The following is a 27,133-nucleotide window of genomic DNA, read 5'->3' as shown; positions in this document are numbered from 1 at the left end:
CAAATAAACTCCTACAGCTTTGGAACAACTTGAGGGTGAACTATCCCTTTAATTCTTTCTCCTAATCTATGCAAACAGGATGTGTAGTAGTTAGTAGAAATCACTCCTGAAAAGAAGAATCACCAAAAACAAACAAAAACTTTCCCAGACCTTTTAATTTTTTATTGGTAACATCAGCTTTGAGCCCCACCTTCTCTTCACACTTTACCGCTCTCATTATGCGTCGCGGGACCGCTGCGTCACGGTGACATCACGGCGTCGCTGAGATGACGATGTCGTGTTGGTAGTAATGTGCGCGCTTGTGTTGCCGTTTCACATCTCTGCGGATCAGCCGTGGGTTTAAACCTTTCCAGCGCCGCCCTTCACGCATGGAGTTACGCACTCAGACGGTCCTGGCGAGTCTGGAAATGTCGGAGGTGAAAAGCGACGGCGGATCGTCGGAGGGCGACGAGGATTACGAGAGTTTGCCCGCTCATGCGTCCCTGGGCACGCACATGACAGCGGGCGCCGTGGCCGGAGTGCTGGAGCACACAGTCATGTACCCCGTGGACTCAGTCAAGGTAACTCCACACAGCAGAGCATGAAAACATTCACTAACATGTGGCAAATGTGATGTACAGCTTACGCAACGTAGCCTACAAGCTTACTTTTCAAACAAAAGTTAAGCTAGAGCAGCATTGCAAATCACTTGATGACTCAAACCTTCTCAAATTGGTCAAAAACAACAAACCAAGTTATACCAGCACAGTCGGCCATGCTTTTTGCTGTTAAGACACGCGAGAATTACCACTTTACAACATTACATCGCTCCTCCAGACAGCAGTTTAAAGCATGCTCCAGTCGAGGCGTCAATGACAGCTGCTCAAGTGACCTTCACAGCTAAACAAGTCTGATATTTCTCTCTAGACTCTGTTATTACAAGTACCATGTGCTACAATAGTGTCTTAACTCTCACTGTAATTGCTGCAAGTCAATAACAAACCCATGCTTTGTATGCATTAATTCATGCATAAGTCATCTTGGTTGTGTATTATATCAACCTAGTAGAGACGTTCATTGTGAAAAATAAGTGCTTAATGGAATTGACTGCATTTGTAGTTCACTTCAAATCTTAAAAGTAAGTTTAAAAAAAAACAACTATAATTTTACTGAAATAAATGAACAATTAAAGAGAGTACTACTGATGCGCCGATTATTCATATTATTTTTTTTTCAACTAATAATTATTAGTTTTTAATTTCAACTAAAAAATATTCAACTAATAATTCTTCATATTTGAAAACCGATATATATTTTTTATGTAATTTTTGAGTGCCTGATTACAAAAACAAAAGTCTCAGCATTAAAAGCCATGTCCCAAGCACACAATTATAATGTTCTCATTATAATATTATGTAGCTTTTATGACAGACTAGTGCTGTGCATGTTGCACTTAACTGTGTTTTCCTTTTTGAAGTGATTTCAATCATATTTCAAGCAATTCAAAACTATATTGGCAAACATCTGAAGTGTCTCAGCTGAAGAAAATAATCCATTATTTATCGGCTTTAATATATCGGCCAAATTTTCTTATTGGGACGATAACGATAACAAATGAGCATACATATTGGCTGATACCGATATGGTGGCCGATATATCGTGCATTCCTAGAGAGTACACATTCATGACTATGTTTAAGTGGATTTTTATAAAGGGCACTTTGTAATAATGTCAAATTAATAGTTTGTTGTTCTTTAATGAAGTAATTGATTGTAATTTTAGTGATTTTAATTGATTGTAGTGTGTTATTCGATATTACAATTAAAAGTTAATATATTTTAAATATATACTAAATTGCAAATTTGTAATTTTTCTTTTCAAATACGTTTAATAGAAATGACACTAAAGTGTATTTTAGTTTAATATAAATGCTTGTCACTTGTCAACTCTATATTAACAATAGAAGATATTATGAAATTATATTTACAGATATAATTAAGTCATACTTAAGCGTGTCAAAAACACTCAAGTTCAACTAATTGCGTTTGATATAAACTTAAACTACAATTCTTTTTAATTTAATTGCATGTGCAATTAGGTGTCTGAAAACATTACATTCAGTTCACACTTAAGTATTTTAAGTATTTAAGTCCTAAAAGTATTCTTAAGTGTACTTCTCAAAAGCTTATGTCCTTATTACAGAGACAGTTTACGCTGGACTAATCTGGGTGTAAGTGTGTCAAGAGCATAATGGTGGTCGTTTATGGATCACCCCTTGCTGGGGTGTGAACAACCTTCTAGTTAGCAGACTAGATCTTTGACCACTAGGCCACAGTGTCCTTGAAAAGAGGAAATTAATGAGTTTTAACTTAAAGGGATAGTTCACCGGGAAAAAAAAAAATTGTCATCATTTCCTCACCCTTAAGTTGTTTCAAACCTTTATGAGTTATTTTTCTGTTGAACACAAAGGAATGTTGGTAATCAAACATGCTGGTTCCCATTGACGTCTATAGTATGAATAAAAAAATATAGAAGTCACTGGGGACCTGACACTGTTTGGTTACCAACATTCTTCAAAATATCTTCCTTTGTGTTCAGCAGAACAAAGAAACTCATACAGGTTTAGAGCAACTTGAGGGTGAGGAAATGATGACAGAATTTTCATTTATCCATATCAAGTCAGCATGACGTAATAATTTTCTCAGGAACAAAAGGTTATTTCTGTTTCTGCCTTGTTGTGCATATGTTATCGGAGGTCAAAGTGTTGTCTCATGATGTTGAGTTGAAATGCCAGGGTGTTTTTGTGTGCGAGTGCAGCGCTAATCTTCGGACTAGCCTCGCTCCGGCTTTAAAACAACACTTCATTCAAACGCAAGCCTGCCAGCTAGTTCACTGAACAAAACAGTCCTTTGCTTCCAGTTCCTTATTGTAGGTATTCTAGCTTTATCTCTTCACAAACTGGTGCTCTTGTTACGGCGACACAAAAGTGTCCTAACTTTGTCTTTTTTGGGAAACTTGCGAGTGAAAGTGATCTGTCACTGTGCCAGATTGCTCTCTGCATCTATTCTGTGGGACTTGCGTAGGCTATTGTCATTGTTTCCTTAGTGGCTGCCAGATTTCACTCACTCGCTGCTACGCGTTTGAGAGCCGCATACTACGTGTCTGGAGAGCACATAGCCACAGAGACGCTTCTGATGCCTAACGAACCAGACGCCCGGGACTTTACCTGGAAGGAACTGGGATGTAATTGGTTTGTGTGTTCATGGGTGTGTGTTAGCCAACAGCAGACACTGAGAAAGAAACTTGGTCAGAGATCACAGAGGGATATGCCGTTAGTAGTACAAAGGGTGAATCTTTCTCATGATGATGTATAAAACAAATCTGGGCTAGAGTTGTACAAATGAGTGAACTTTCTAACCTCTTCGCACAATCTCTCGTCTATGTAGGCCTTCATTGTCGCTGTAGCTTGCATGTGTTCCGCTCTGTTCTGTTTATGCAGTTTTTCTTTGACTACCTTGTGAATCGACGCCGCCAGGCCACGGTTGCCACCTTGTGGATAAACTAATTACTACAAAAAAAATGAAATTCGCATGTACGTGAGGTCGAAAATCGCGTCACGTGCACTTAACGCTGACCCTCGCGGACGCCGTAAAAGTGCAGTATACTTTGGGCTTAAGAAGAAATCATTTGTGACATATAGGCATATTTTGAATTTGAAATTCAAGACATGAATTCAAAACTGCTATTGTTGTCACTGCAAATAAGCATTGCATGCTATTCTAAAAAAAACAAAACAAAAATCTTTAATCAAAATATAATTGTCCCTGCATCTGAAATAACCCTTCACTTCTTTTGATGTAACTGTCCTAAACCATGAGTGCAAAGAAAAATGTGCTGTTTTTAAGAATAGTAAAAAAATGACCAATATGTTTTCAAAGAAATGTATCTAAACTATTTAACTATTATAACTACCAATAAATTTTTTGGGCCGAAGTATTTAAATATGCTTTCCATACATGCAATAATGCACCTCTTCTATGGTAGAATAATTTAAATTTCTAAATTAAAATCAATTTTGATAGTCATATATGGTTAAGTTTGTAAAATGTCATGTGGTGCAACCCCCCTAAAACCTATGACATTTATAAATTAAAAATCATGATATTTGAAAATTCATGACTTCGGAAGCAATATTTAAAACACTGTAAATAATGATTATGATGTGCGCATTCACATGTATTTGAAGTAGGGCTGTGAGATTTGGGAAAAAAATACTATCATGATTTTATTTGATTTTAATCATGATTTTGAAACCATTTCCTTGCACACTTTAGCTGCACAATTAATCGTTTAAACATTGCGATGTCGATTCAAGCACCCACCAATCTTATTCCTAAATGACAACGATTTGCCTGTGCCTGTTAAACCTTTGGCAAAATCACAGTGAATATTCAAATCTGCATTGATGCTGCTGCTGACCCAGAAAAAGCAGTGTTGCCAGGTCGGGGGGTTTCCTGTGGAATTGGGCTACACTGTCGCCGCGGGTTGTTTTTGTAGTCTGTGGGTTGCAGCGATATTCATATCATCACAGAAGTACTGGGATAAAAGTTTATAGTTTGGGTATAAACACTGATGTTGATGGATCAAAATAGAGTAAATCGCCTTTTGAAAGTAACTTGGCACCTCAAATAAGGATTGTATCAATTACATTGTTACGTCAGTAGGTGGCAACAAGTGACTGTTAAAATGTATGTGTCATTGAATTATTCATTCAAGAGATTTTTTTTTTTTTTTTTTTAAACAATTCATGTAGATTAATGAAACATTTCAAAATAGACTGCAGCAATTAACATTTTGTCAGAACCTCTAGTAAGTTTCATGTAATTTTTTTTAGTTGTCTATTCAGAATCGTGGGAGAATTTTGAAACCCAAATCTGTATCCTTTTTTGGCTTTAGTTTATTTTCAGGCACCTTTCTTAGTTCTTTATGCTTTGGTGAACTGTTTTCTTATGTTATGCAGTTCTCAAATGCCTGCATTATTGATTTTTGTTCATTTGCTTCAGAATGTGCCATTGTTTTTCTGCGTAAACGCGCTAGACGGACATCTTTAACCGTTGGCAGCATCTCACACATGACACTGCATGCTCAAGATAAAAGTTTTCTGTGTGAATGGCCCCTACTCTGTTTTGCCACAATGATAGTTTGACTGGTCTTGCAAATTACCTGGTTCTATGATACATCGTCTCTCCTGTATCCAAAATATTCCCAAGCCATGGATGTTGATTATTTTTAAGTGGTCATTTAGTACCGTATTTAGATTTACAGTAGGCTAATATTTTCCCAGAATGCATTGAAAATCTGCAGTAACATATTGTAATAATACTGTGACAACAGCATGTTCACATCGTGATTTTTTTATTGCGATTTCGATTCATCAACGGCCTTAATTCGAGGTGCAAATATGTCAATACCTTTAACTTGATGGTTACACCACATGACATCTTTAGAGTAATTCAATTGAAACTTTCCTTTTAAAATGGCATAAAAGTTTTTCAAAACCAATTTGAATACAAAGAGTGCATTTCAAGGAAATTGGCATGTTTTAAAATAAATCTTTCCTTCCTTATTTTAGTCTTCCTTTACTTTACCGTATACACTTTAATGTGTCAGTGACCCCAATACTATCACAACATAGACTATTTGAGTCAATCAAATCCAGCTTTACGTTATCTACCGTTTAATTTTTCTCAAGAATACAGCACGAGTTAAATCTTGCAAAACACATTCAATGTCTTATTTTTGTAAAGATGAATTAAATTAAATTTGAGATCAGAATTATAAAAGAAGATATCATCATCCCTCTAACACTCTAACAGAAGATAAGGTGTAAAGCTTTTAATGATTTGTGGTGTGCAACAGGCCTGTAAATCATTTGTCAAGCATCCAGAAAGAGATTAGCTTAAAATACTTCCTCTAAGCTTTTGTCTGCTAGAAAGAAAGTGTGTCTTCAGAAACAAGGGAAACTGAGATTTGTGTTAGCGATGGATGTGTTGATTATTTTTATTAGCTACTTTAAAGCTGACATGTTTTGAACACAAAATCAAATGTAATGTTGAAACATCTAACCATACATGATGTTGCAATTCAGTTACCGGAGCACATGTGTTTGTAGTAAGTCAGGCTGTAGTGTTGTAATGATTCAGGCTGTTCAGTAAAACAGGAATTTCCAGTGTGTGAGAAATTCTGGGGGACTTGCCAGCTGTAACAAGGTTTGTCACTTCCTTGAAGCACCTCTGAGGAACATTTCAGGACACTTGGCTGACACAGTCTTGCTTTTCCATACATGACCTTTACTCACACACACACACACTCCCTGTATCTATCTGATCATTCACGCACTTAGAAAATGAGAATGGTGCACATGGTGTTAGTGTTGTCACGAAACCATAAAAACGTCTTGCAATACTATACCACGATACCATGCAGTACTGTTCATTTATAATTCAAATCTACGAAATGAACCAAGTTAACGTTTTAAATAGTGTACCTGCCGCACATACAATGGTACTGACGATACTACCGTTTAAAAAATACAATAACATCACCAGTATTTTGAAGCTTAAGCTTACCGTAGTACCGGTATACCGTTTTTCATATTTACTAGGGTTGTACGATTTATCGTTTTAGCATCAATATCGCGTTGTGCGCATCTGTGATAGTCACATCACCGGATATTTGATGTCAAGAATAGGGATCATAGTTGTACAGACCAGGCATCACGGTTCGAAACACATGGGATTCTCTGATTAATTGCAAAGTTTAACCATCATAGAATGAACATTTTCATTCATTTGCACGTGTTTTAGGTCTTTTCAGTTTAAACGTTCAAGTGATTTTAAACCATTCAAGCATAAGAAGACACAAAAGAGAACTCAATTCAGTACACACACACTGTTTCCTGTGCGCACATTATGTTAATATCTCTTTAGCATATATTTGTGCTTGAATGGAAACATACACGCACAATTATGTCAAAATTCCTGTCTTGTTGAGGATCCTCGTAACACTTATGGCTTACGTAAACGTAAACAGTTGAGAAAGAAAATGCGTATTGGATCCGTGCATTTGGTCTTAAAGTGACAGCAGCCTAATAAACCTGCTGCTTTCTGTGTCTTTAATGTTAAACAACAAAATACAAAGATAAAATCATTTTTGTTGCTTTAACAAAAATTTATTATATTTCATTTATACAGTGAAGACTATGCAGTGTTATTTTACACTTGACTATTCAATTTCTTCCCCTGAATAAATCACATTAATTTATCTTTGTTTTATTGTATTTATCTATGCTTGTAATTAGTTTATTTTCCATGCAGATTCACTTACCTACAAAATCACCCCAATCATTCTAGAATGTTTCATTATTTCCAAATAGAGCGATTCAAGTCATCTGATGGAATTGTTTTCATGTCGCAATATAATATTTACTTTGTTTCAGCAAATATATCACACCTTTTCTCCCGTTTCAGTCAGTGTCATGTTCTGCCCAACATTTTTTTCCGACAGAATATTTTATTTTATGGAAGATTAATGTATTGTGACTATCATTTAATGTAGTCTTTAACGCCCACTTAAATGTGTTCGTAATCTGTATTTTTTCCACATTTAATTATTGAATGAAACTCAAGAATAGCCTAAATCTCATGCCTCTGGAAGACCTTTCCGGATATTTCCCTTATGGATGTGTCTTTGTTTGTCACTGTGTGACTGAAAGTTTTTTAAGGGATCACATGGTTCTGTATGCCAGTGTTTGCTAATATTGTAAATTATATGCATGTACAGTAAGAGGCAGACGGTGATTCAGAGAGATGCAGCAATACTAGAAGAACCAGAATAGAGAAACAAGAGGAATGACAGTGTTTTCCTCTCCATACACTGACCCAAAATAAACACATTACAATAACGCAAATGATCCACTTCTTTGTCCGTCTTATGCACAACCCAAGCTTTGTGCTCTTTGTGCATTGCATAAAGTAAAGATTGAAACTGTTAATGTTTACTTTGATGTTTGAGTTTAACCGCCAGACTAATGTTTAATAGAAGTGGCATTGGTGCCACAAACTTATATAGATCTTAATATTTATTTTATTACTATTATTTTTGTAATTGTATTGCATAAATACATGTAATTAGCGATAATAATGCATAATTTATACCATATGTGATCCCAACTATCAGAATTTATAGGCATATGTTGCAATGTTTTAAGGCAAATTATAACAGCATTCATTTTATGTATTTTTTTCTAATATCACTAGAACCAAAGAAATTTTACTTTTAATATCTCAGCCCATAACTCTGACTTTAAAGCTCTTCTTGATTCTGCTTTCTAATTTTGAAAATTTTCCATAGTTATTGCTTATTAACCATAGTTTTTGAAAAGTAGTGTTGTAAACGCATAGAATCATGATAAAAATGTTTTTTTTTTTTGGTAATAAAGATTGATTTGTATTCCCTTGCTCCACGTGAATATAATATATCATTATATATCAACACTGCTGTTCAAAAGTTTAGGGTCAGTAAGATAAAAAAAAAATATATATATTTTTTAAATAGTCCCTTATACTCACCAAGGCTGCATTTATTTGAACAAAATACAGTAAACAATATTATTATAATATTACTGGTTATGTAAGTATGTATGTGAATTTAGCCCACCAGCTTATCCATTTTTTAAAATGGTATATGGCCGATTTGCATATTAAATTATTTATATTGTCTTTATTTAGATCATTCTCTCTTGACAGCTATTATATATGAATATGTATGCTATAAACTATAGTTTTGGTTTTAGTGGCAGGTGAAAGTTTAGCTGACCTAAATGTTCAGGCAGCCTGCGGTAACTCCAGTAATCAGTGTAGAATGGGTGTGCCGGGGCAGAGGTCGTAATCTCACACATCCAGAAGGGTGTGAATGTGCAAGAGTGTCTCTTGCATTTGGGACGGGTTGATTAACAGACAGTTATGCACACACACACACACACACATTCCTGTCGGGACTGTCACGTCCCACCTGCCCCCACAGACGTTTGATAGTGACCAGTTCAGTTTAAGCATTCATATAATGTCACCTTATCTACTGCATAAAGCCAGTAGAAAGAAACTTCAAATGATGCGAGAAAAACATTTCTGTATCCAGTTCCATGTTATAAGACTCCTTTTCAAGGAAGGCACTGCCCTCTTTGTTCTCTTTCTCTGGCTCATGGTGTCTTCACTGGTATTTGAAATCTGTTAATTATTCTTAACTATATTTACTTTGAAACTTTGATTCATTTGAACTGAGCATATGAATTTTAAACTCTTACATTACGTTATTTTTCCATCCATGCAATAAATTCGTGCCTGAATGAGGGTTTTCTTGCGTATTCACTTCAGCTGCTCTGGTAAAGTCAGTGGTATGACTCATTTCAGCTGTGAAAAAAATAACAATATAAAATATAAAAAAAGTATAACTAGCATTTCGATATTTTAAGTGAAAACCAGCTATGCTCATATGCTAATACTGACTGCGTCCAAAAACTGGAAAATGCTGCCTTCGGAGGACGCATTCCAAAACAGGAAGTCATCAAGACACGTCCAAATCCAATGTTTGCTTCACTTCCTGTCTCCTGAGATACCGTCATCTGATAAATTTTTGAAAGCAGCATAGATGTATCCTTCACTGCCTTTGATATCCCACAAACCTGTGCTTTCCATTCTGTGACAGTTGAGCTAAAAAATAAAGTTACCATCTGAAAGTTTGTGTAAATGTACGTTTTGATGAACATTTTTACACTTCTGATGTAATTACAATTAACTAAATGTTTGCATAATTATCACCAAAGCTTTCTCTATTTTGCTGTAGATCATTAAACGTTATGCTGCCTTAGAAGTCTGTCTGAAATAAGGTTCTGTGAGATGCCTTCATGCGCAAACGCTGCCTGCAGAATCGTTGCTTGATAAGGCAGAAAGGCAAGTTTTTGGACTCAGCTCCTGTTAAGCACCAGTGAGTGCTTTAACTATTAATTGCCCTGCCCCCAGCTGAACCGGAAGTTTCTATTTGGTTTTGATTGGTCAGAGTCAAGTCTGACTTTGTAGGCTGATCGGCAGTTAGCATCACGCTGGTTCCCTCAAGAAAAACCCAATGGGATTTTCCCATAGTTTTTTGGATTATCCAAAAAATAAGTTCTTTGATCAACAGAAGTTTGATACTTGCATGTCAAGATAATTTTCACAGATGAACACAACTTTTATGAATTTCGAAGCCTAAATGCAGTCGCCTGAAACGAAAAGCTAAAAGGTAGGCTATAAACGAACTACACCACGGTCGCACAGTTTCAACGTCACCAACACTAAGCTTCCAACAACTCTTTCAGTCTTTATCTAAAGATGTTTCCCTTAAAGTTTGAATTTGAAGTTATAAGTATAACATAAAAGTAGGCTAAGCTATCTGTTCGGTGTGATGACGTTTAATGTCGCCAACATCCTCTATTGTCCGATTAAACCACTTGTCATTTTCAAGACATTTAACAGCTTAAAAAAAATCACGGGTAGGTTAATTCTGATGTATTCTATGTCGTAGAATAAAAGGTGAAAATATCTTGAGCTTGTTACCACAGACCTTATTTCAGCCATTTAACCAAAAACCCATTGACTTTTAGATGATGGAACTAGAAGTGTTAAAATGCTAAATCGCTTCTGGGTTTTCAAATTAATTCAGTTTCACTTTATTGTTGGAATTTCTTCCAAAATTGCATCCAGCAAGCTTTTACTGTCTCACTTTAATTCACATCACACTTCAAAAGACAAACAAAAAACATCCAGCTCCAGTGCATCACATATAAATCCCATCCATTCAGACTGATGAACAAATGAGTTCCTTAATCTATTCATAGCATATGGTACTCTTAGTCTTCTGTTTGATGGCAAAAGTTGATATTCCTCATATAAAATATGAGAAGGGTCCAACATAATTTTACCTGTCAGGAACAACATTTTTTTTTGGGCTACACAAATGTGTCATAGTTCCACCGCTCTGTTGCCTAAAGTGCTGGGGCATCGCTCCTGTAGTTTGGAAAGTGCTGGTCAAATGGTAGCTTTTTTAAATAAAATGTAGCGCCCCATTCGTTGACAACCATGTAAACATCGACCACACTAGATAGCTTGCTGACATTTCTGGAATTTCAGGCAAAAGCATGCTATTTTTGTGGTATATAAAACATTCAATATACATCAAATGGTTATTTATATATGTAAATATGCATTACTTTAGCAACAAGACAAGGCGATGTAGCTGTTGTGGGAAAAAGCTAATAAAGTATAGCAGTCACAGCTGCAATCGTTCTCCCCTCCGCCATGTTTAAGGTTTATGGCATGCCCAACTGGGAAACTCTGGTATTTAAATTATCTCTGAGTTTCCCAGTAGTAGGTACTTGAGAGGGCATTCGTGTCCAATTTCCGACTCCTATTTACGATAATTCCAATGGCATGCGAAGGCAGTGTAAGTCCCTATTTGAGTCTCAGAGGAAGTGTAACTTATTGAGGTTTGGAGTTTCAAACATATATTTTTGTGGCATTATGTGTCTTTCTTAACTCAATTTGAGGAAACTACACAGGCTCAATGTTTTCTGTGGCATATTTGCCCATTCTTCTGCTTTTCATTTGCGAAAGCCCTTCAGAATGCACTTAAAAATATTCATAAAACAGATTAGTAATTAAGACATCGCTTTTCTTGTTGTTATTATCAAGCATGTGCTCAGATTTCTTTTACAGAAGTGTTTGAAATGGATCAGAATTTTCCACACAACTCATCTTCCCTGCTGTTTTCTGGGAGATCTCTGTTATCCGGCTAGCTGCTGCTGTGGTTTGATGACGGGTTTAATATTGAATAGTTTTAAAACTTATCTGGGTGTTTGTCTAGTTTTCTTGTTAAAGAAGTGCTAATTAAACCCTTTTGATTAGCTGTAATAATATCTTGTTCAAAGTAAGCCGTAACCGGTCACACTGGTGTGTCTAGGATTTGGGTTTAAGTGGCAGAATTTAATGGGGGGGGGATGTTTTGGGTTATTTACAAGATTAAACTTGTTTCACATGGACTGTATCCTTAAGTGACTCTTTCACTTCATCATCATGCATCATATGTGTGTTGCAATTGCAATCAAGATCTCCTTTTTTGTTAAAAATGGTTTAAAATATTTCAAAGGTTACATATTGAAGAGAGAAAATATGCTCAAGCCATATACTGTTTGTGATTTGTGAAAGTGAATTGTTCAGTTAAGTGAGCTCTTTTCAGTGGTTCACAAATGATGTTCTGAATCATTCATTAGCCAGTTGTTCTGAATCAAAATGATTTTCGAAATGCTTGCATCAAAAATGTGGGAGGCCTAATACTCCCTTCAGTAGTATTCACTGCTAAAAACTTGGTGGTCATTTTTTCTTTGTTGCTCAGACCGTCTCGTCATGTCTGAGCAGGCGTTTTTCGGCCAGAATAAGCTGCAGTGTGTGAATCGGGCTTTATTCTGAGAGTCAGAAGTCTGGCTCAGCTAAACCAAGCCCTGTGCCACTCAGTCTGTGTGTGTGCGTGTTATGATGATTCGTGCCAAATCATTCACATTAAACAAAGCATGTTTTTATAACTGAGCTGAATGTTGGGTAAGCAGAAAGATGGACGCTTCTATCTCTGCCTACATATTGTTGGTATTTCCTTCCCTTTTTTGTTAACAATTTAACTATCCTTTTTGTTTTTGTCACAAAATATCTATTTTTAGGGGTCTCTGTAAATTATCTATTTTTTGTGGAATTTGTTAAAACATTATGATATCAGAATACAAGAAACTAGAACTGATCTTCATGATTTGGTCTTGTTCCTGTTTGTAAATATATATTTTGTTTCTTTGCATATCAGATATTATTATTTTTTTTATGTTTGATATCCCTAAATGCTGCTCTCTTTCTGTTCTTAGACACGTATGCAGAGTTTACAGCCGGACCCAAAGGCTCAGTACCGTAGCGTGTACGGAGCGCTCAAGAGGATTGTGCGGACCGAGGGCGTCCTTCGGCCCTTGAGGGGCCTCAATATCACTGTGCTGGGGGCCGGCCCCGCCCACGCACTCTATTTCGCCTGCTACGAGCGAATCAAGCGCAGCCTTAGTGACATCATACAGAATGGTGGCAACAGCCACATTGCTAACGGTAGGAGAAGGGGTTAATTTCCTGATATCTTAATGAATGTCCATGGATTTCTGATTTTAGAACCCAAGAGCCATAGATCGAGGGTTTACAATTTGAAATTTTTCCAGAACGGGGCCGATACAGATAATTTTTGGGTATTTTCCGATACCTGTATTTTCACTGCATTTGTAATTTTTAAATATGTTAAGTAGAGAAACCAAAAGAATATGAATCATATTCGTTGATTTAATTTGTTTAACAAATATATATATATGTATATATATATGTATATATATGTATATATATATGTATGTGTGTGTGTATATATATATATATATATATATTTCCATCAGTTATTTTCATGCTTAATTATGCATGTGAAAATGTATTGTACAAGCCTGTTATTTTCACTGTTCATTCTATTGCTCTGTCATATTTTATCTTTGATTTAAAGGAGACCTATTATGCCCCTTTCACAAGATGTAATATAAGTCTCTGGTGTCTCCAGAGTGTGTCTGTGAAGTTTCAGCTCAAAATACCCCACAGATCATTTATTACACAATGTTGTAAATGCCCATTTTTGAGTGAAAGGAAAAACATGATGTTTTCGTGCTTGTATCTTTAAGTGGAAATGAGATGCTGCTCGCCTCCCCCGCTTTCCAGAAGAGGGCGGAGCCTACAGCTTGTGCCTCAGATGCTCTGCCAAAAACTAAAACATCTGTTTGGTTTTGATTATCTCTATTGTGGCCACACTCATGTGACATTGCAGTTCTTTATCATTATGAAGGTTATTATCTGCATGCGTATAAATGCCATATCAGTCTAAACTTCTGATATATGGTTTTCTGAGCGCACCCACCTGAAGCACACGCACAGAAAGCTGGCTGTCAGACGGCGCGTCCTGTGAGTATTAAACTAAGTTCTCTTTCACGTGTTATTGTGCTTAAACTGTCAAATACCCACAATGTTTTGTAAAAAAAACACAAAGATACTCGCAAAGACGGGTGTTTTTAAACAATTTTGTGTGAATTCATCAGTTCAAGCGCAAGAAGATGTGAAAGAGAATTGAATGCAGTATTCAAGTGCTGTCTGAGAAGCAGCTTTCTGGGTGCGCGCTTCGGGTGTTTGCACACAGTAAACTTCTTGTAGGGAACCACTCGTCATAACGTCTTTCTCTTTTTACTGTCGGTTAACATTAATATCACACACAGCAGCTATATAGGCTTAAATATTTAATTTGTTTAACATATACATCCTCTGAGATATCCATTCTGCTCTCTGTTTGCTCTGTTTTTGGTGTTTCTTTGTCACAAGCACTGTACTGTACACGCCGTGTGGTATCGGTTGTTGGTATCGGAGCGTTTTAATGAGTTGGAGTATGAGTACACGAGCACAGGATCGGTGCATCCCTATTAAAAGGTTCAGGGTTGATTTTGGGAAATGGAAGGGAAAGTGGAGTGCCCTCTTGTCTGGAAAATAGGACATTGTAAATGTAGCTTATGAGTTTCTGTTCCTCTGTTTTTTCTCATGTTGTCACTGGATATGGTGATGTACGTAGTGTTTTTTATTTTCTCCACTTCAGGTGTGGCAGGAAGTGTTGCTACCGTCCTCCATGATGCAGTCATGAACCCAGCAGAAGGTATTCTTCTTCCACTGTCAATACTATTAATAATAAATCTTTATACTGTTATGAGTTTACTGTAATATGTTGGGGGGGTCATTCAAAGAAAACTTGTTGCAAACTATGCCCAAGAAATTCCACTTTCATCAATAATAATTTTAGTTTTTATCCAGAGATTCCCAAACATTTATGCCAGGGATTCCCAAAAAGAATTTACTAGAAGAACTTAAGTTAGTATTTAAATAATTTAATAATGCATTTCATGTTCACGATGTTGTATACATAATTAATAATACAGTTCATTTGCATTTTAATGAGCATGGAAAAGAGAAACGTTTGTAGTAAGTTGAAAATTTAACTACAATAATTACATTTAAACAGTTTGGCTGTGTGTGGTCTTTGTGAAGAAACTCTTTTAATGTTGATGTGTGTTACTGCCTTTTAATAGATCACTGCAGTGACTTGTGCCGATATTCGGTAATGCGATGAATCACGATAATGAATATGCACAATATTGTAATCGTCGGCACTTCAGAATACCGTAAATAATAATTTATTACCAATTATTACTTTTTTATAAGGCAATTAAGAATACTTTACCCATCAGTATGCACACTATGCACACTATTTACCTTTATTTACCTATAAATTGCACAACACCGCTGTATTCTGCGTCAAAAGGTCACGTGCTCAGATGTAAACAATCCCAACGTGCACGAGAAGCACATGGCGGAACCAGTGAAGGAGATGGGCTGAATGAAAGTGCACGTTCACTCTCTGACAGCAGAGGGCGCTGATGGAACAGCAGCGTGCAGCGGTTACCACGGAAACCATGCAAACAAAGTAACTGCGCTAGTGAAGTTTTTAAAATGCTTCAAACAGCCAATAATTTTTTTGTAATCTCAGTGTTGTTCATCACAGTACCAAATACTGAATACTTAAAAAAGACTTAAAAGGATGTTTATTTTCAAACCTAAACATTTTTATATTTTAATCTGGACTACAACATGCACTAATTAGAAATGTTGTGATTATTTGTTATTGTTCAGTAAAACTTTGAAAACATACAGCTTCATTAGTTAACATGTTAATTCATTATCACTAAACTGACAATAAAAATACGTATAAAGTATCAATTATTATTAATTAATGTTAATTTCTTAGTTACTATTTAATAACATTACTAAAATCAAAATAACTTATTTAATGGACCTGAGATAAAACTAACAATGATCAGTTGTGTTTCTAAACTAACATTAACAAAACACTTTCTGTAACAAATGTAGCTATTGCTCAATCTTAGTTAATGCATTAAACAGAGTAAAGTGTTATCTGTTGTTCGTTATAGCCTAATTCTTTTGCATTTTAATCTGTTTTTCAGTCAGAGTTGTTTTTGTTTTATTACAAAAAGAGTTCTTAAACCTGTTAAACTATGACAAAAATGGTTTTGCAACTTATTTTAATATCGTGATAATACCGTATACCGTGATAAAAGCTTTATCAATTAATTGCAACATGAAAATTTGATACCGTCACATGCCTACAGTGATGACGTATTTTTGTAGACCAATCTGGAAACTCTGTAGTCCCATTTAGACACTTGTTAGCAACCACTTTTTTCAAGATGAGTAAAAGCTTAAAAAATCATAAATGGGTACTACTGATGTATTTTATGTCATAAAAAAACCCCCATGAAAATCAGGAAGTGTCAGGTTTTGGCCTACAGATTATGTAATCCCTGCAGCACCCTATGGTTGACTAATGTGAGTTTTTAATGGCTGATTTCAGTATAATACTAGTAGACATGATAAAAAAATAATTCAGAATTTCACAAAATATTTACACAAAACACAAAATGTGCATCTTTTGATAAGGCTGTCAGTAGAGGCTACTTCTGTGAAACAGCCAACCAGAACGGTTCATATAATAAAACAATAGCCAAGCACTAGTGTCTGTGGTGTTACCTCCCATCACAGTGACAACACAGACCTGTCTGAAGGTTTACCACGACTTGATGTTTACTTTTTTTCCCCAAGGAGCACCTTTGCTCCTAATTTGAAAAATGTAGGCATGCATAAAGAATTTTAGGGGTTAAATGAAAGGGTATTAAATTTTTTTTTTTCTTAATAAAGGGATACACTTTTTTTTTTTTTTTTTCTGCTACAAACTGTATTTATTTCAAAATTATGGAATATGTTTATAATATATTATGTATACTCTAAACATTGAATCAAATGACTGGTAAAGATTATTTTGCAACCAATAATAACCAGACAAAAATATGCATAATGCAGGATTTTTAATTATAAACAAGCCCAAAATACATAGGGACTCTTATTTTGAACTGTTATTTTGCAATTTATTTTTGACATGAATGAAAATGAGGCTGTGAGGGATAGAAGTACAGTGTGTTCAATGCATTTTACTGCTTTTTTACAATCCAGTTGTTTAGCTGATGAAACGTGTTCCTGAAAATAAAAAAACATTCAGTTGACAAAAACACAATTTTTTGATATTTTTTAAAATCCATAATTTACTCACCCTCAAGCCATCCTTTGTGAATATGACTTCCTTTTTCAGCTGAACACAATCAGAGTTATATCACATAATATCCTTGCCCCTTCCAGCTTTGTAATGGGATTGAATGGCGCCCAAGTTTCTGAAGCTCCAAAATGCGCATCCATCCATCATAAAAGTAATCCATATGACTCCAGTGGGATAAAGGGTTAGTTCACTCAGAAATGAAAATTACCCCATAATTTACTCCTCCTTAAGTCATCATAGGTGTATATGACTTTCTTCTTTCAGCCAAACACAATCAGTTATATTAAAAATATTCTGGCTCACCCAAGCTTTATAATGGGAGTTTTTGAAGTCCAAAAAAGTGCATCCATCAATTATCAAACTTAGTCCTCGTGGCTCCAGGGGGTTAATAAAGGCCTTCTGAAACAAATCAATGCATTTGTGTAAGACAAAAATCCTTATTTAAAACTTGTAAACTATAAAGTAAAATAACAAGCTTCCGGAGCAACAGCCATATGCATTCGACGTACAGTACAGTCCAAAAGTTTGGAACCACTAAGATTTTTAATGTTTTTTAAAAGTTTCGTCTGCTCACCAAGGCTACATTTTTTTAATTAAAAATACAGTAAAAACAGTAATATTGTGAAATATTATTACAATTTAAAATAACTGTGTACTATTTAAATATATTTGACAAAGTAATTTATTCCTGTGATGCAAAGCTGAATTTTCAGCATCGTTACTCCAGTCTTGTTCAAGAAACATTTAATGTGTACAATTGTACAAAATATTTGTGTACAATATTTTTTTTCAGGATTATTTGATGAATAGAAAGTTCAAAAGAACAGTGTTTATCTGAAATCTAATCTTTTGTAACATTATAAATGTCTTTACTGCCACTTTTGATTGATTTAATGCATCCTTGCTGAATAAAAGTATTCATTTCTTTCATTTCTTAAAAAAAAAAAAAAAAAAAAAAAAAAAAAAATTATTACTGACCCCAAACTTTTGAACGGTAGTGTATAATGCTACAGAAGCTTTGTATTTCAGATAAATGCTGTTCTTTTGAACTTTCTATTCATCAAGGAATCCCAAAATAAAAGTACACAACTGTTTTTAATATTGACAATATTCATAAATGTTTATTGAGCATCAAATCATCATATTAGAATGATTTCTGAAGGATCATGTGACACTGAAGACTGGAGTAATGATGCTGAAAATTCAGCTTTGATCACAGGAATAAATTACTTTGTCAAATATATTTAAATAGTACACAGTTATTTTAAATTGTAATAATATTTCACAATATTACTGTTTTTTTTACTGTATTTTTAATTAAATAAATGTATCCTTGGTGAGCAGACGAAACTTCTTTTAAAAACATTAAAAATCTTAGTGGTTCCAAACTTTTGGACTGTGCTGTATGTCCAAAAAGAGTTAACTTCTATGACATACACAATGACATAACGTACTATGCTACAATATGTACAGTATTACTTTATATTACTTTATAAAGTTTTAAATAAGGAATTCCCTTTAATAAATGCCTTCTGAAGTGAAGCGATGCATTTTTGTAAGAAAAATATCCATATTTAAAACTTTATAATCACTGGCTTCCGGCAACCACCATACGCATATTCAAGAGAGAGTCGAGTTCCACTGGACGGGTGACCTCTGACCCAGTGTATGATGTAGGCGTAGCGTAAGCTCAAATGAGAATAGACGCCTCTCGCGAAAACCACATAACTCTCCCGTGAATGTGCGTATGTTTCAGAAGCCAGTGATTATAGTTTGTAAAGTTTTAAAATATGAGTATTTTTCTTACAAAAACCAATTGCTTTATTTCAGAAGGCCTTTATTAACCCCCTGGAGTTTTTTTATGATGGATGGATGTGCTTTTTGAAGCTTTTTGAAGGGCACTATTCAATGACATTACAAAGCTGGGAAGAGCAGGATATTATTAATAAGCGTACAGTCAGCAGACACATTTGCATTCTTCAGAGTTGTGTAAATAATGGGTGTTTTAAGATATAACATTTATATACAGTCTTTTTCTTTTCTGTCAGTGGTGAAGCAGAGGATGCAGATGTATAACTCTCCATACCGCAGCCTGTACGACTGCGTACTGACGGTCAGTCGCAAAGAAGGACTGGCCGCCTTCTACCGCAGCTACAGCACTCAGCTGACCATGAACATCCCCTTCCAGGCCGTTCACTTCATCACGTACGAATTCATGCAGGAACATTTTAACCCAGAGCGCCAGTACCGGCCTGAAACGCACATCCTGTCCGGAGCGGCGGCCGGAGCCGTGTCCGCTGCCATCACCACTCCGTTAGACGTGTGTAAGACCTTGTTAAACACGCAGGAGAACGTGGCGCTCAGCTCCGCGCACGTTAGCGGACACCTCTCCGGCATGGTCAACGCTTTCAGGACGGTTTACCGGCTGGGCGGCGTGCCGGCGTTCTTTAAAGGCATCCGAGCTCGGGTCATTTATCAGATGCCGTCTACGGCCATCGCCTGGTCCGTCTATGAGTTCTTCAAGTACTTTTTGACCCATCACGAGCCGCACATCCAGGACCTGGGGAGGGACGCTCACAAGGCCAGTTCCACATGAGGCCCGTTCATCCAGTCCAAAGAGTGAGTGTGAAGATCAGCGGATGTTGGAAGAGGCCTTTGGTTTGAAGGGGAATGTAGATTCTCATTTCATATGCAGTAGACACTCCAGCAGCTTCTTTGTTTGTCGCTAACCTATTAATTTATTGGAAGGGTTTAATGTTGTTACAAGAATGTATGGACGCTGCACACTACAGAACGTTTCTTGTAAACATGACGGAAATGGAAAGGTAAAGATGTGTAGATGTTTTGTTTGTATTCTCACCCATGTAACATATTTATGATTGAGCGTGATGGTGTATGGATTCGCATTTATATTTATATACGCACTCACACCGTCTTCTCACTATGGAAGGTTGTTTCCACCACTGAATAAAAATAAAGATAATTGCTACATTTATCTCAATTCTCATTTCATAATTTATAACTTGCAAGACTGAGAAAAGTCAGAATTTATAGTTTGTCTCGCAAATCTGACTTTATAACATGCAATTGCGACTTTATATCACGCAATTCTGACATCAGAATTGTGAGATCTAAACTCGCAATTGTGAGAAAAATATCAGAATTGTGAGATGGAAAATGTAGCAATTACCATTTTTATTTTTTATTCAGTGGCGGAAACAAGCTTCCCGATCTCAATGATAAAACAAACTCATGAGGCCTTTTTTTATTTTATTGGCTTTTCTGGACTTTCCCATTTTTCAGGGGTTCAGGAGAGTTTGTTTTTATTGTAATTATTTTTAATAATTCAAGGCATTGCTGAATTCTGTTGTGTAATAATCAGACCAGTTTTTATTGCTGGTCTTATTATTGCCGAATCAGCTATGAAAGCTGCCTGGGTTTCTAACTGTTTTAAATCAGACAGACTGCTTTTTTAAAACCTTGATGTGTTTTATCAAGAACATCTTTTTCTTAGTCAGGGAAGACGCTATATTTAATTTGTCTCAAATAAAACGAGGCTGTTAGCAATGGAAGTACAGTAAGTACTTTTCACAGCCCAAGTTTTTGGCCACTACAATTTTTACGACATAATGTTATTTTCATTCACATTCAGTTAAATGTCATATACCCTGAAAAAAGTCAGTTTTCCTGCATTTAGCTTAACCAAATGTGATTTTACACTTTACATTTTCAAGGTAGACTATTGAAATTTGATTTCCAAAGAATAATTTGGATACTAATTGAATCAAATTGCCTGATTTCATCACACTAAAGCACTTCTGAAACACGGTGTATGGATTCCTCTGCTAATGTATTTGAAATTACCTCAGCAGTGGTATTTGAAAGTTGAAATGAATAAGTTTTTTTGTGTGATAACAATTTTCTTTTATTGTTTTAGGGCATAACTGCCATCAGTGTATTTATATAAAATATATATTTGTATATAATTATGAGACGTGACTATGCAGTGGGTTTTGCGGCTTTGGAAGTGTATCTGCTCGTAAGACCATGCACTAAAGCTGCAGTTGAAATCCCAAACCCAGAATGGAATCTTTAATGAATTACATAGGAGGTTTTACAGCTGACAATCTATTTCAGTCTGGGAACAGGTTTCTGTTTCTGAGCTGTTTGTGAATATCTTTTGTGTTCTGCCTCTTTATGAATCTCCAGATTCAGTCACCCGTTCAGAATAGAGCTCGCCTTGTTTGCCAGAAATAGAGCTTACTCAGAGTCGATGGCATATTTCATTTGTTACGAATGAAAACAAGGTTGATGTAAAGACATTTGAAGGTGTAGTTTCTGAATATCAAGCCTCCTCCGTGAAATTCGAAATTCAAGCTTTATTTAAAGGGATAGTTTATCCGAAAATGTTCTCATTTACTCACTCTCATGTCATTCCAAACCCTTAAGACTTTTGTTCATCTTCATCTCCATTAAAAGTCCACACAAGCAACATTTTCAGAACTGTGTGAGTAAATTATGGGGAAAATTATATTTGAAAGTGAACTAATCCTTTAATAAACGCATCATATGAGTAACCCGTAGAGGTTTAATCCAAAATAGGCTTTTATTTTTAGGTTTTTATTCACATCTAAACACTGATGAACGCACACACATAGAGCACGTCAAATATGGTCAACGGAAGCTCAAACGCGATTGCTTGACGTGCGAGAGCCAATGAGGTTTGTTCCGTTTACCATATTTGATCAGAAGATTTGGATCAAAGTGCTTGATTCATGTGGATGTCTTTATGAAATTTTTGTTGAGTGGACTTCAAATGGATGGACAAATAATGACATGTGGGTGAATGACAGAATTTAAATTGACCATTTTCGTAATGCTTCAATTTCTTGAATGAAGCCCAATATGTCGGTTTTATAGTTTTCGTTCCCAGCAAACGACATGCTCTTAAGGTCTGTGAGGGATTTGCACTGGAATCACGCACAATAGTCAAGCGAGTGCAGGAATATATTTGTAAATAGTGTATAGTATTTGTAAGAGTTGTTTGTTTTGACAACTCTGATTTGAATTTGAATATATTTTATTTGACTTTTAGCTCTTGATTGAGATGATGCATGTATGCAGGACGTCCTGTTATTGGAGCAACAGATGAAACGCACACCAAAAGCATCCTGCAGCCTTAGATATCACAGCGCCAGTGTTTTATTTGCCTCTTCATGCTAGCGTTCATCAGCTAGTGTTCATAAGAGGATTCGCCGCATCTCTGTAACCTGTGCAGATTCCCATCAGCACATGGGACGGTGTGTGAGAGGGTTTCTGGTTTTACTATGAGCTGACTGGTTCAGCTAGCTGTGTTCTGTGTGGTCCGTGCCTTTCCTGTGTCCTCTCTCACTTCCTGTTCCCTTGGACTTTTGTCCTCAGCCTTCTGTTTGTTTCAGCTCTGAAGGGTTGGACATTCCGTAACGTCGGTCCAATGAGATTTTTGTTTGTTTGCCTTTGATTAAATGCTTATTGGTTTAGTGCTTCAGTTGCTTGTTTGTTTCCAGACCACTTTATCAACTAGCATCTAGAAACCAAAGAAATTGACTCGTTCACTCACTACATTACCATTACAGTATAGCTTTATATATATATCTAACTTAGACATTTCATTAGTCACCCTTTTAATATGTCGCATTGGGGAACAATGATGTTAGCGTTTGAGGTGTTGAGATTTATAGAGAGATGTGTTTAAGTTTGACTTTTTTAGGATGCGTATCTGTTCGTTACGACTGAGAAGATGGATGTGGTGATATTAGTCATAATGGGCCACACAAAGCCTTTTGTTTGATTGACCAAGGACGAATTTCCGTTAACCTTTGGCTCCATGTTGTACGGTGGAAACCCCATGGGTTTGTTTCCTCTGGGACCAGCATTTTTGAATGCTTTGTATCTGTAATTGCTCTGCAAAACTAGTTTTAAAATACACATTGTATTTGACTCAGTTTTGAATCGTATTTCATTTTTGCATTTAGGTCGAATATTAACAACATTCCTTTCGGTCTGTGTATGTTGATCTTGCATGTCTTACTGATGATCATCACTATGTACCATGCTTTGAGAAAACAGATGTATCGATGTCTTATCCTGACATCTGCCAGATTATTATTGCAGTAAAGAAGTGCTGCAGTATTGCCACTCTCAATATGCAACATGAACACATTCATGTCTTGGCCGCTTTATGCGCACATTGTAGAAGAAGTGGGAGGATTTTAATAAAGATAGTGCCATCTAGTGTACGCAAATTTTTTTTTTTTTTTTTACTGCAATGAAAATGAAAGATGTAGACTCAAACTGATAGGTGGAAATGCTGCTACAGTTTGGAACACTGGAGCTGAAATAAAATGCACAATGATTAAATGACGTGTGTCTTTATTCAGTAAAATGAAGTTTGTACCATTGTATGAATGTATTATGAAGGCATATTCTCCTGGTTGAGTTGATTGATTGTGAAGCTCATTTTATGACCTGTTAATAAAAAATTAAATTCAGAAATACAAAAATAATTTAAATATTAATATATTTTTTTCTATTTTAATGAATTTCTTTGGCTTATGTTTTAAAATGTAATATCATAACCCCTGGCCCCTTATGACATGATTTTATAGTAGGTGATGCTGTCATATTTAGGGGTAATTGCAGCAGTGTGAAGCTATTTTAAAATATAAAATATTAATCATTTTATCATTTAATAATTCATCTTTGATCACCAAAAAGACATTAAAATGATTTTCCTGTGGAAAAAAAATATAAATGTTTGTATCTCCCAGGATATGTTGCTCGTTTGGGTGTATAAATCCATTTAAAACAGAATACTTGTTTGCCAATGCATATTTCAACATTATAGCCAGATTTTTAAAACATTTATTCTCTCATAACTTAAAGCAAACATTCTTTGTAAAATTTTGTTGAACATGAAATATAATGCCTATTTATGAATATATTGTGTAATACTGTATAATATTTAATATGCAAATTCCTAGGCTCTATAAATTATCCATACGACCTAAACTTTGCTGAAAAACTTGCTTTACACAATCTACTTCATGCCTTCTGTCCTCTGATTGATAGTTTATACTTTTTTTAATTAAGTCATGAAGTAAATTTAAGATAAGCATTTACTGGAGTAAAGCATCATTTTTTTATGTTAAAAAATAAATATTCATGTAAATGTCAAATAACACAACAGACCTTTGGGGAACATTTTTCATCACTCAATTATCATTGATTTGCAATGAATTGCATATATGTGCCATAAAAGTATTTTTGTGTGTGTGTAATATGATACTCAAACACATGCAAACTTGTGTATATACTGTATGCATGCATATGTGTTTTTTTTTTGTTGTTGAGTATCATATTTATACATCAGGCTTTTATGGCTCATATATGCAATTCATTGCAAATGAATAATAATTGGGAGATGGACAAATAAATGTTCCCCAGAAGACATTAACATTGATATGAAAAAAATGTCGAAATAGTTTTTAATTGTAACATTTAAAAAAATATGCATGAATAATCAAGTAAACCCAAGTTGATTCAGTACAATAAATGTTTATTTTACATTTACTTTATAAAAATCATTAAAGATTTCTGAGCAAAAAAGACTTTACTTAAGTATGAACTATCAGTCAGAGGACAGAAGGCATGAAGTAGATTGTGTAAAACAGTTTTTTTCAGCCAAGTTTTGGACATATTGATCATTTGTAGGCCCTAGAAATTTGTGTATTAAATATTATACAGTGTTATACAATATATTCATAAATATATTCATTATACCTTTGCCAATCAAGCATTCTGTTTTCACTTAATTTATACCCTCAAACGGGCAACGTATCCTGGGAGATACAAACATTAAAATAAAAAATAAAAGTCATGTTTTTTTTTTTTTTAAATCATGAAATTGTATTGTGTGTCCTAAAAAGATGAAAAATAATGAATTAATTTTCTGATGTCTTTATGGTCTTGCCCTTTTTAGGGTTAAAATAGCTTGAATGTAACTCTACACCCTTGCTTCATTTAATATATGCAGATATATAAATATGTTAATTAGCCCCGCCTCCACTCACTGCATGAGCTCAGAGATCCACTCAGTCAACTTACTGACGTAAACACTGCACAATGGTATCACTCTTTACAATGTCGGACACATGACGGTAATTAATTTGATTAGCCTTTTACTTGACTATGTTATCAAACAGCTGATAATGTGTTGCTAATGTTACACAAACCATGTTCCCGTTCTTCATCTCAGTCTGTCTTCTAAAAATCAGTATCCTTAGAAACGCTTTGAACACCTCAGAACGTCAGTGGAGAAAGGCATATAGTTCATCATAACATCGTAATATACATCATACACCCGCTATATTTCGGCATGGTACGGCACAAAAGTTCCTTGATTATTACACCGGAATGAAAGTATAGTTCCTAGCCATATCGGCCTACAAAATCGCAACTTTTCATTTTCTGTCAGTCTTAGTACACGATGTAACTACAGAAGAGTCAAGTTTTAAATAGGAAAAATATTGAAACTCTTTGGTCATTTTTGAGCGAGATGCTAACGGTCTAAAAATGGTAAAACTCAACTGTTTAACTCTAGGGGAGTTGGAAAATGAGCCTGTTCCTTTATGCGCAAGAGGGCAAAAAGTTAAACAGTGAACCTTAAATAAATTAAACAAAGAAAATGTATGAATTAAAAAAAATTTCCAAAACCATTATCAAACAATTATCATAACCTACCATTTATCAAACAAAAATAGCAAAGATGACAATTATAAACATAACTATAAAATAGCCTAAACATACACTACCATTCAAAAGTTTTGGGTCAGTAAGATTTTTTAATGTTTTAAAAGTAGTATCTTCTGCTCACCAAGGCTGCATTTATTTGATTAAAAATACAAACAAAAACAGTAAATTTGTGAAATATTATTCCAATTTAAAACAGCTGTTTTCTATGTCAATATTACTGTATTACTGTAACGCTCTACTGGGTGGTTGTTCTGCTCGGCTTTTAAACAGACTACAGTTGGTCCAAAATGCGGCAGCTAGAGTTCTTACTAGAACCAGAAAGTATGACCATATTAGCCCAGTTCTGTCAACATTACATTGGCTCCCTATTAAACATCGTATAGATTTTAAAATCTTGCTACTTACTTATAAAGCTCTAAATGGTTTAGCTCCCCAGTACCTAAGTGAGCTCTTAATGCATTATAGTCCTTCACGTTTATTGCGATCTCAGAATTCAGGCCAGTTGATAATACCCAGAATATCAAAATCAACTGAAGGCGGCAGATCCTTTTCCTATTTAGCACCTAAACTCTGGAACAATCTTCCTAGCATTGTTCGGGAAGCAGACACACTCTGTCAGTTTAAATCTAGACTAAAAACACATCTCTTTGCTCTTGCATACCTCTAATACACCACTATGTCCAACTGCATTCATCACTCGATTCGTGAGGTCTGATCGCGCTCTGTGATGTCTCGCGCATATACTTCAATGAGCGCGAGACATCACTGCCGTTGTCAGAGCGCGATCAGACCAAACGAATCGAGTGATGAATGCAGTTGGACATAGTGGTGTATTAGAGGTAAAAAATTATGTAAATACTCTTCGGTTTCTCGCACAAACCGATCGTTTCGTGTCTTAGGACATCAATGTGTCGTCACGAGCCGCAGGGTTTAATTTGGATTTGTCTGTCATGTTTTATTTACTCTTATAGTAGAAGTTCCCACTGAC

The 27,133-nt window shown here is 35.5% G+C and overlaps 2 protein-coding genes across 4 annotated transcripts in view; one reads left to right on the top strand and one right to left on the bottom strand.

Annotated features, from left to right (window-relative positions):
- The first annotated feature begins 212 nt into the window (after positions 1-212).
- slc25a37 (solute carrier family 25 member 37) lies at positions 213-23,838 on the top strand. 3 transcript variants are annotated; one of them, XM_067395449.1, is made up of 4 exons: positions 213-560; positions 12,980-13,208; positions 14,770-14,826; positions 19,401-23,837. In XM_067395449.1, the coding sequence occupies exons 1-4, from the start codon at positions 369-371 to the stop codon at positions 19,946-19,948; spliced, it is 1,026 nt and encodes a 341-aa protein (XP_067251550.1). In that variant the 5' UTR covers positions 213-368; the 3' UTR covers positions 19,949-23,837. The 3 variants fall into 3 exon arrangements, with proteins under 3 accessions (XP_067251550.1, XP_067251553.1, XP_067251552.1); XM_067395452.1 differs by lacking the exon at positions 213-560 and adding an exon at positions 2,805-2,907 and having other exon boundaries at positions 19,401-23,838; XM_067395451.1 differs by lacking the exon at positions 213-560 and adding an exon at positions 2,953-3,245 and having other exon boundaries at positions 19,401-23,838.
- The window catches only part of LOC137026493 (periplakin-like), a 39,492-nt gene continuing 27,194 nt past the window's right edge, over positions 14,836-27,133 (bottom strand). Inside the window, exons 18-19 of the mRNA XM_067393846.1 lie at positions 23,789-23,859; positions 14,836-17,751 (exon numbers count right to left, since the gene is read on the bottom strand). Of these exons, the coding sequence (XP_067249947.1) occupies positions 23,804-23,859 (56 nt within the window). The 3' untranslated portion in view covers positions 14,836-17,751; positions 23,789-23,803. The remainder of the gene's footprint in view (positions 17,752-23,788; positions 23,860-27,133) is intronic.

The sequence above is a fragment of the Chanodichthys erythropterus genome, chromosome 9 (genome assembly GCF_024489055.1).
Source record: "Chanodichthys erythropterus isolate Z2021 chromosome 9, ASM2448905v1, whole genome shotgun sequence".
Classification (NCBI taxonomy): Eukaryota; Metazoa; Chordata; class Actinopteri; order Cypriniformes; family Xenocyprididae; genus Chanodichthys; species Chanodichthys erythropterus.
This window is presented reverse-complemented; position numbering and strand designations above follow the sequence as displayed.